The sequence below is a fragment of the Camelina sativa genome, chromosome 17 (assembly GCF_000633955.1).
Source record: "Camelina sativa cultivar DH55 chromosome 17, Cs, whole genome shotgun sequence".
NCBI classification, from domain to species: Eukaryota; Viridiplantae; Streptophyta; class Magnoliopsida; order Brassicales; family Brassicaceae; genus Camelina; species Camelina sativa.
In genome coordinates, this window is record NC_025701.1 from 29,262,346 (window position 1) to 29,273,181 (window position 10,836).

Below are 10,836 nucleotides of genomic sequence, written 5' to 3' on the forward strand. Positions count from 1 at the left end.
TTTTGTGTATTGGTTTAGAAGTTAGAGCTAAGTTGTAATTCACAATGGACGTAAGAGCAAAAATATAATTGACTTGGAAAAGATTCTCTGATATGTACATGAAATTCCTAAGAATTGCAAATTTGAAAAGTTTACAAATCCAAACGAAGGGATACAAAAGTGGGTCAACTGTGAAGAAACAAGGAACAGACACATACATACTAATTGCTTACTACTAAAAAGACTTCCCAAGACGAGAGGATCATCAACACAAACACTAGGCCACTCTCTACTCTCTCTCTCTTCACCTTTAGCTTCTTCTTCTTCTTCTTCTTCTTCTTCTTCTTCTTCTTCTTCTTCTTCTTCGTTTTCCATCATCTCAAGCACGGATCATCTGTCGAATCACATTTTCAAAACAAGCATTTTAGATTTGCAAAGTATTTCTCTGTCACAGATTTCAGGTGTTGTAATAAAAGAACGGGATTTTTTACCACTTTGCAGTTGTTTCTTCCTTTCAATGTCTTTGAAGCTTCTTCAGCGAAAGCTTGGGCTGCTTCTGCTTCCGCTTCTGCTACCTCTGCTTCCTTTGCAGCTTCCTCAGCCTCTGCCATGGCAGCTTCTGCCTCTGCAACTGCCTGTGCTGCAACTGCTGCTGCCTCATGTACGTTCATACTCTTCATTCTGGCTAACTCTGCATCAACCTGTGACCTTGTCTGAAAAATCGTTTCATCTCTGTCTGTTTTGGGTGAATGCAAAGAAGACGTCCTCTGTCTTCCTGCAAACATCCCTAGACCTTTTTTCTTGTGGGACGACAACGGAGTGGAGTTTGGAATTCTATACTTGCGCTTAACCTGTAAAAGGGAAACCCGGATCAATGTTCTACTAACAACCATGAAGCAAGCATATTTATTATTCAAAAGACCATGATCCTGCAATGCATTAGACAAATATATGCACATGATCCTGCAATGCAGCAAATGCATTAGATAAATGTATTAGATTTTACCTTCACAAGTTTACCGCAAGCTGTCAAGTACCTTAGCTTGGTAGACAACAACCGTTTGAAGTCTGGTGGAGCATGATATTGATCCTATACAACAAGCGAATAAAAGGAAAACGGGTACACTTAATTCTCTAAATCAGTCTTTTACAAGGAACTTAAACAAAGATCAGTAATGTACATGGAGAGTTCAAGTTCCCATGCTTTAATCAAATAATTAGAGAAAGCAAGTAATGCCCAACATGTTTCTGAAATAAATACAAAATCTACCCTTATGATATTCCAATAAATACCTAGACATAAGTAGATGCCATCAAAATAAATCTAGTAATTACAGAAATATTCCTAGACATTTCAGCTTAATTTGAGTCAGAATATTCAATGCACGTTCGTCTATTCAGGAGTGGAGCAGATAAAGATGTCACCCATTGCCTTTCAGTAACACTGACCCCATGCATTGCTTACATTGAAGAATATTATTCTATTTGACACAATCAACGGCTATATTTTGGTTTTCATCCGCAATGACTTCACAATTGCTAAGTTGACGACAACATATCAACCCACTGAGGATCATCAGTTGAAATGTAGGACGATGCAATTTAACTGCAAGGAACAATTTACAATACATATTTTTTTATGAAAAATGAATACCTCAATGTAAGCACCAATTGTTGTTTTATTACAGCCACCAGGCTCCTTTATGGTAGCTATTGCCTCCATTATAAGGCTATCCAACCTGCAACGTTTTTAAAAAGTTACAATTTGTGTGTAACAATAGATTCAAATGATACAAACATCTACATAAGTGGGAATTTACACACTTAAATCCTCATCAAAAGATCGAAATATTAAAGCCACATCAATAAGATGGAGCAAACAGCTCGTATGCTAACGGTAAAAAAGCTGAAAGAGGAGGATAAAGGTACTAAACCAGAGAAGACAATTTAATCAGAGGTTAGAGTAGGTGTGAAAACAAACCTATATCACATAAATGTGATGCAACACTTATCGACTCCACAGAAAAAAAAAAAAAGTGACAGCAAACCATACGTTTTGAGGTTGATCCAACGTCAGAAATAAATACCACCCGGAGATAAACAACAAAGCAAACTCCTCTTCAATACAAGAAGCAAAATAGACATATTTCTAACCTTACATTAGGTCTCCTTGGAGCAGGAGTAGAAGAAACTTGCACTTGCAATGCAGAGGAGCCAGTAGTTGAATAATGCTTTGCATCCACCATTTCTTCATCACTTTGCAAAGAAGGGGTTAAGGCTAGTGAGTTCTCTTCCTGTCTAGGAAGGGAGAGCGTCCTTTTAACTGCTAACCTAGATTTTTCGCGCGATCCCCACCCATTCGCCATGACACTCATGTTTCTCCATTTGTCCTGTCCCAATACAACACACAAACCAAACCCAAATCAGATAAAGACTCATATACAAATCACAAACAAAACACAGCAGCATCGTAGAGTTGAAACAAAGGATAAGAAACAATCATGACCTTGAGATCTACATTGGAACGCAGGTACAAGACTCCGCTAAATTCAGGATCTTTGAGAATTGTGCGCCATTTACCAGGTCCATGCTTTATAACGCCAGACTTTAAAGCTGATTCTTCTTCTTGTGTCCATTTCTGCTTAGGAGCACCCATCCCGGTTTCTAAATGCAACTACGGAGCAAGTCCGTTCTGCAACAAAAATCCATACGTCACGAAACCAATCAGGAACAAAAATTGCTACCATAAAAAATGGTTTCTTCAATTGTAAACCCACAATTCATTCTCTTTACACAACCATAAACTAATAAATTAAGACTCCAAAAGTAGATTCACCTAATCTCAGTAAAACCCTAATCCTCTGTTCCTTGGAAACCCTAACAGGTAGATATCAAACTAAACCGCATCAGTAACTCAGAAACTACGACGCAATAGCAATCTCCAAAAACTTCTTCACATCACTGGAAAGACGCCGAACTCAAACCCTAGAAAAATTGCTACTTTGAGAATGGAAACCTAATCTCATGCCCAACAATCGAGAAACAAGAAACAGATGAATTCACCAGAAAGATGAGATTTTTATTAGGAAGAATCGATCTTCGACAATACCAATTTCGTTTTTATTATCTCTGGATTCAGATTTCGAGACGCTTCGTTCTTTCTCCTGAGAAGCATAAGAAAGAAAAAGTTAGGGTTAATTGCGAGTAGAAAGGATAACGGACCTCCGTCAAATTCTGATGGGGGCAAACCGCTTAGACCACCAATTAAGCTTCAAAACGCGTTTTTTAAACGGCCTTTTCAACACGTTTCCTTATTTATTACAACAAGCTTATTTAATTACACTAATTATTATTTTCTTCTTAAGTAGTATTATTGTTTTGATTAATCATGAACTTTATTCATCAAAATTCAAAAGTAACACCTTGTTCAGTCATATTTACATGAACAGTTTGATTTATTTGTTACAAAATTTTAGTTTTGATGATAAGAGAATAAAAGTGTAGGTACAAACCTTTGATAGATATAATTAAAAACAAAAATGTGTGGTGGAGGTGGTAGTTACGATTATTTCTTCCAAACATGCTATTTTCCCTTTTTTTCATAGTATTTTCTCTGAAAAACTTATTATATTGTTGAGAGTTGAGACTAGCACTGATTCAAAAAAACTTGTGGTGGAGGTAGTTGCGATAATTTTTTCAAATTGATATTTCAGTTTATCGATTATTGGCCCAGAAAAGTTGAATTGTAAACAAAATAGAAATGTGCAATCAATTCCATACAAACCGGAAAACTGGACGGTTTTTGAGCATCGCCGGGATCATTCCTATAATTGGCAAACCCGTGGGTCCTGGTGGGAGAGGATGCAACTTCTTGTTTCGAGAAGGGAAATGACTTTATTTTCTTGAGTATCATCATCAAGAGGGAAATGGCCACAAGGGCTTGGAGTGTCGTGAGGAGATACATGTTGCTAAACAACGACCCGGGACTTGACTTGCTCCTGAGACCAGAAGAGTTTGAAGCTGAAGTATCCATTTAATATTTGTTTTGTATGGAAGAAAGAGAAGAAAAAACTACTCCCTCCATTCTAATTTAGTTGTCGTTCTAGGATTTAATTTTTGTTTTATATTAGTTGTCGTTTTAGATTTTCAATGCAGGTGTTTGATGAATATTCCAATCTTATCCCTGTTGTTTTAAAGTTTCAACCAATGAAAAAATTATAAAATATATTAATGAAGGACAAAACATAAAATTTAATAGTTTCCTTAATTTGTGTGCAAAAACCTTAAACGACAGTTAAACTAGAACAGATGGAGTATGTGTTTTGTAATTAGGCTAATTGTTTCTGCATGGATCCTTGTTATTTATAATGTCACATTAACACAGGTCAAAATGACGATGATACCTCCATTTGTTGNTGTTACAAAATTTTAGTTTTGATGATAAGAGAATAAAAGTGTAGGTACAAACCTTTGATAGATATAATTAAAAACAAAAATGTGTGGTGGAGGTGGTAGTTACGATTATTTCTTCCAAACATGCTATTTTCCCTTTTTTTCATAGTATTTTCTCTGAAAAACTTATTATATTGTTGAGAGTTGAGACTAGCACTGATTCAAAAAAACTTGTGGTGGAGGTAGTTGCGATAATTTTTTCAAATTGATATTTCAGTTTATCGATTATTGGCCCAGAAAAGTTGAATTGTAAACAAAATAGAAATGTGCAATCAATTCCATACAAACCGGAAAACTGGACGGTTTTTGAGCATCGCCGGGATCATTCCTATAATTGGCAAACCCGTGGGTCCTGGTGGGAGAGGATGCAACTTCTTGTTTCGAGAAGGGAAATGACTTTATTTTCTTGAGTATCATCATCAAGAGGGAAATGGCCACAAGGGCTTGGAGTGTCGTGAGGAGATACATGTTGCTAAACAACGACCCGGGACTTGACTTGCTCCTGAGACCAGAAGAGTTTGAAGCTGAAGTATCCATTTAATATTTGTTTTGTATGGAAGAAAGAGAAGAAAAAACTACTCCCTCCATTCTAATTTAGTTGTCGTTCTAGGATTTAATTTTTGTTTTATATTAGTTGTCGTTTTAGATTTTCAATGCAGGTGTTTGATGAATATTCCAATCTTATCCCTGTTGTTTTAAAGTTTCAACCAATGAAAAAATTATAAAATATATTAATGAAGGACAAAACATAAAATTTAATAGTTTCCTTAATTTGTGTGCAAAAACCTTAAACGACAGTTAAACTAGAACAGATGGAGTATGTGTTTTGTAATTAGGCTAATTGTTTCTGCATGGATCCTTGTTATTTATAATGTCACATTAACACAGGTCAAAATGACGATGATACCTCCATTTGTTGCTGGGAGGAAGCAGTGTGGAAGGTATAGCTAGAGTTGGACCGACTTGGTCTCTACTAATGAGTGTCACCATATTGAATTTTATTTTAGGGCGAACATTCACAAAATGTAATTAGAAGATAATACTATTTTAATTTATTTATACTTGTAAAATAAATTTGTTGGTGACCTGCCAAAAATCCTCTTGTTATATATGCACTCTAATCTTACAAACAGTAGTGTGTTGATTTTTCTACATTATACCGTTGTTTCTCTCTACATGCATTTTTTGGATATAATAATCCAGTTTCAAAATTTGCTGTTGATAACGAGGTCATATATATATATATATATATATATATATATATATATATAAAGTTCACTTTACTCATTCCTGGTGCTGCCACGTCAGTCATATATTCTTTAATTTTTGTGGGTCTTACAAATTTTAATAAAGGTTTTAAACAATTATACAAATGATAAACTGATTCACTAGATTTAATCCAAAGTCTGTACACCCATCATTATTTCATCTAAAATCTGTAGGCCCAGCCCTACTTTTAAATCATGTGGATTCAACCTGATAATATTTCATCCAAAGTTCAGCAGTGTGAATGAAATTCTATTTTATTATTCAACCATAAAAAATAAAAAACGAAAGAAAAGAATAGAGCATCTACCCGATATATATAAAGTTAAACACTGAATTTGAAATAATATTATTACCTATTCGTACCTAACTTTTCATGTATCATTTATGCTTAGTTCTTTTACATATATGTGCATCATATGGTTAAGACACATAATTATAAGAGACAAATAAAATATTTTCTTAGCAAGAAGACAAGAACTATGATTAGAATCCCCATTGATCTTGTAATTATATATCACCTAAGCAATTTTTTTTACTTTAAAAGAAATTTAAAATATTCATTTAGCCCATATTTATGTTAATTATAACTAATAGAAAGTTTGAATAAAAATATAATTAGTAAAATAAATAAAATGTTAAAATAAGAAAACAATACTATAATTTTTTATTAGTGGTAATAATATAATTAAAATTGTCTATTAAACTGATCATAATTAAAATTATAAATGTATTATTGAGTTTAAGAATGGAAGTAAATTCTAAATTTATGATAGAATAAAAAAAATTATGTAATTGTGTATTATTGAGTTGTAGAATGGAAGTAAAATTTAAAATTATGGAAGAATAAAAAAATTCAGTAATTGTATTTTTAATATTTTAAACAGGAAAAAAAAATTAAAAGTGAAAGATTATTTTATAACATGATCAAAAAGGAAAATTTTTTGATGTTTTGTTAATTGAATCAAATGCTTCTAATCCAAATTTAAGTATTGAAAGATAATAATTAAAGAGAAAATAGTTATAATATATCTTGAAAATCATTTTACAGTCTAATAGTTATGTGTGATCCAATAGAAGGTGGAAAAAAGTAGATGTCAAAAAGAGTGCATCATCAATAATGACGAAAGAATTAAAATTTAAAATGTTTGAAAATGAATTAGTAAAACTTGAAAAGATAATAGGGAATACACAATCACACATGACTAAATTAAAATCTCTGACATCTCATTAATTGTGTGAAACGAATGAGTTTGTAGAAAAATAAATGACATACATTATTAAATAGATTATTAGATTCCAAGTCGGGTTTATCAGTTTGGCCATATAATAATGGAAAGTGGGATAAGATATACACTTTCATGAATTGGTCGTGTATGGTACGTTGCAATTATTTCAATGGGTAAAGCAAGCTCGGTAAAGATGTTATAACGATATAATATTATATTTTACCTTTAAGCAATATTCATGAGATTCGGTATATTCAAATTTATACAGAATAATGTTATATTAGTATCAACATCTAATCATAAATAATATATATAATTAGATCAACAATCGATCAACATCAAAGCCTTTAAAAAATGTTTTTAATGAAATATCTGAATAAGAAACAAAACTCTCTTGATGATAAAAGATTTTGAAGTAGTCATCAATGTCGTTTATTTTTCCTAATATTACCACATGACATATATTAAAAAAGATTTACCCTCAAAACTTTGATTGATTTATTCGAGCTCAAAAAATTATATTAATATAAAAAGATTTAAATTAAAATCCTGCGCTTGCGCGGGTACAAATTCTAGTAGCTTATAATTTCCTTGTGTATGTATTGTCACAACGTCACCAGCCAAATTCTAATTCATATACAGTATTTATAATGGACACAGCAATAGTTAAAAAAAATTTTTCTCTCAGACACGGTTATCAAGATACTCTCCGCAACCAAGCTACCCGGCGCCGGTGAGGCCTTCGGCCGCCGGCGTCGGGACAAAATCGATCAATCTCTCCCCCAGTTTTTCTCTGCTTTCTCTAGTGTAGCTCTGTTTAAATTTTTTCCCCAATTTGTTATCTTTTTTAACCCTTCCCAAACCCTAACAAAACCTATCTCTAATCACACCAGCGAAAACTGTCTGTGTCCGCCGATCTGCTACTCACCGGAGAGAACCTCTTCACAAAGCTCGGACACCAACCGTACTCTCTCCTCACCGTGGTTATTTCAAGCGGAACTAGGATTCTCCCCAGTGGACCTAGGTTCTATCGCCGACCCAAACCGAGGTCACCGGCTGTTCCCGCCGATCTTTCAATCACCGGAGTTGCGCTTTGCAGCACAAAACCCTCCATTAGTCTCGGGAAGCCGCCACATCTATGTTTCATCTTGGCAATCGGGTTCAAAGTTAGGATTTTCCCCAGTGGACCTAACTACCAATGGCGACTTTTACCACGGATACCACACGATGCCGCTGCTCTCTCACTCACCGGAGAAGTCTCCTGCACCGCAGACCTCGCTGCAGCTCTCGGACGGCGACCTTCCTCGATATCCTGTGCGGCGCTTCCTGCTGAAACTAGGGTTATCCCTAGTGGACCTAGTTTTCAGCTTAGGCCCATTAAGGTAAAAAAATCCTGAGGTCATCAAATCTTCTCAAACGGACATCAATAGCATCTCTCAGCCCAACTCCTCACCGCATATGAATCGCCATTGTCTTGAACTGATATGTTTCCCGATAACTGATGGTCGAAGACTCCATCGGCGAAAGGTAACACCAGCTCTGCTTTGGCTACTCATACATCCTATACAGAACCTGGCTTTAGATGTTTTTAGGGGCTTGTGGTTTGAGGAAAATTCAATATGGTTCCCTAGTTCATGTATCTCGATCTGTTCTAGCACTAGTGATAAACTTGGCTCTGATTTTATGCTCATTGACGAGTATCACTTAAGCTGGTCACCTGATGATTTAAAGCATCCTTTTCGTCCCACTCCTACCACTCGGATCCAAGACCATCTAATGTTTAGTGCGAATCATCGATATGATCCAATCCTTATGCTTTGTTTGGTAAAGCAACATTGTCCTGACTACAAAACCATAGTCTACCAACCGTTCGCTAGAACACCTTTTCAACGTCATTAAGTCTAGATTTGACTATGACAAGTTTGTCTACCTTTGAGCTACTCATGGAAGACCTCTCAACAAACCTTGATCTCACATGGGGCAACCTGCTATCTAGCTTTTGCTCTAAAGCTCTCTTGGACTCTTTGTTGATCTATTTTATCTTACTTTGGCATTGGGGAATGCCTCTTTTGTTGTATGGTTTAAAATTTGGATTCTTGAATCCTTTTCCTTGTATTTCGTTTAGAAATGAATGAAATCAAGTGTTTGACAAAAAAAAAAATACAGTATTTATAATGGATGTTTTTTCTTTAAAAATAGTTAGCTATTAATTAACAGTTACGAGGGATTGACAAGACCATTTGTACGTATATCATCATTAAGCACAGAACTATACTTCTAAGAGCACCTCTATAATTCTTTTCATGTGTACATCTTAATTCATCGCTTGGTTCAATTTTATACTTTAAATTAAAATTTAGTTATACATGTCAGTTGTGTTAAAATATTAGTAATTTTTTTTAAGAAACTCAATAGGAATCTAATGGATGAACAGTGGCGGAGTCAATTGACCCTGGTGAAAAATAAAAAATAATTGAATTTTGCTGTAAAAAAAAAATTAACCCTTACCTAATAAGACAATTGACCCATGTGAAAATTAGTCTAACAAGATTATTGACCCATGTGAAATTATAAGTTACATTAAACTTTATAAACAATATTAAATTCAATAAGGCTTTTTGTAAATATATTATATTGTTAAGCATATTTCTATAAATTAACCTAAATATTTAACATCTAATTTGTTTTTTATACACTATCGTTAGTTTTTTTTATTTAACACCTGAACACTATCGTTTTTTTTATTTAAGCATATTTGTGTTTTTGTTTCGTGTTGGTCTTGCTTAATTTGCTCTGTTTTTGTTTGCTCTGTTTCTGAACTCTATCGGTTAATAGAACACTATCGTTAGTCTACAAAAATTAGTTAAATTTAAGTATTTTTGTTTAAAAAAAATTATGACCCTCGTGGATACATTTTCTGGCTCCGCCACTGTGGATGAAATACTCTAACTAAGTAATATTTTTTGACTAAATGAACTAACTTGATAATATTAGTTTTAGTAGGTCGTGTGATATATCCGCATAAAACTTCTGCAATTTTCTCAAAGTGAGACAGATAAAAAACACACACGTCTCCATCAATCAAGGTGTACCGGATTCTCCAGCCTCCGTAGTCATCATCGTTCATGATACCATGCAATAGCAGGTAAGTATCTCAATGAATTAAAAAGTATACCTCTTGGTATATAGTATATACGTCTCTCATATACATGGTCCTTTAATCTTTTCGATTTTAGCTGTACCCCGTTTATATGGTTTAACTAGCAATTGATCCGCGCTACGCGCGGTAGTTAGATTAAGGTGTATTCTGAATTTTGTTGTGTATTTTTTTTTGGTTACGTTTGTTGTTGTATTTGATTTTGGTTGCTTATGTTGTTTTGTTGGATATTTTATATACAAATAGGTTTTGCAGTAAGTATAATTTAGTATGCTGTTTTTCCTAAAAAAAATTGAGATCATTTTGTGTGTTTTTTTGGTTTTTCATATTTTTCAAGAAAAGGCTAGAAATCTCTAAAACTCAGGAGAATCGTTTTCTCTCTTCTTTTTATCTTTTCTTTCACACATTAGCACATCATGCATTATGACGAAAATTGAAAAAAATATATATATAATGGTAGATTAAATTAATTTAAATCTATATATATATCTGTCAAATAGTTGCAAACTAAAATGAAAAAGAGAAATACATAAGTTTTAAATATAATTGCAGTTACTAAACCTATGCATGCCATTTTTTATAACTGTTTCAAATGGTTTTTTCCTTTTTTATTATAACGTCTACTGATTTTGTTAGTTTAAAGTGAATGCATTGACTAAACTTATGCATGCCATTTTTCAACAGTAAAAGTTGGTTTTGTCATTTTAAATTTTAACGTTTTCTCACTTTTGTATTTATTAGTAACAAAACGTT

General features: G+C 33.7%; 1 protein-coding gene across 3 annotated transcripts; it reads right to left on the minus strand.

The window, feature by feature from the left end:
* Nucleotides 94–3,229, minus strand: LOC104758282 (telomere repeat-binding factor 1). 3 transcript variants are annotated; one of them, XM_010481117.1, is made up of 7 exons: nucleotides 3,089–3,229; nucleotides 2,486–2,671; nucleotides 2,134–2,369; nucleotides 1,634–1,718; nucleotides 986–1,069; nucleotides 471–830; nucleotides 94–373 (listed from the first exon to the last, which is right to left on the minus strand). In XM_010481117.1, exons 2-7 carry the CDS (start codon nucleotides 2,633–2,635, stop codon nucleotides 359–361), a joined length of 930 nt encoding a protein of 309 aa, XP_010479419.1. In that variant the 5' UTR covers nucleotides 2,636–2,671; nucleotides 3,089–3,229; the 3' UTR covers nucleotides 94–358. The 3 variants fall into 3 exon arrangements, with proteins under 3 accessions (XP_010479419.1, XP_010479420.1, XP_010479421.1); XM_010481118.1 differs by having other exon boundaries at nucleotides 3,043–3,229; XM_010481119.2 differs by lacking the exon at nucleotides 3,089–3,229 and adding an exon at nucleotides 2,816–3,023.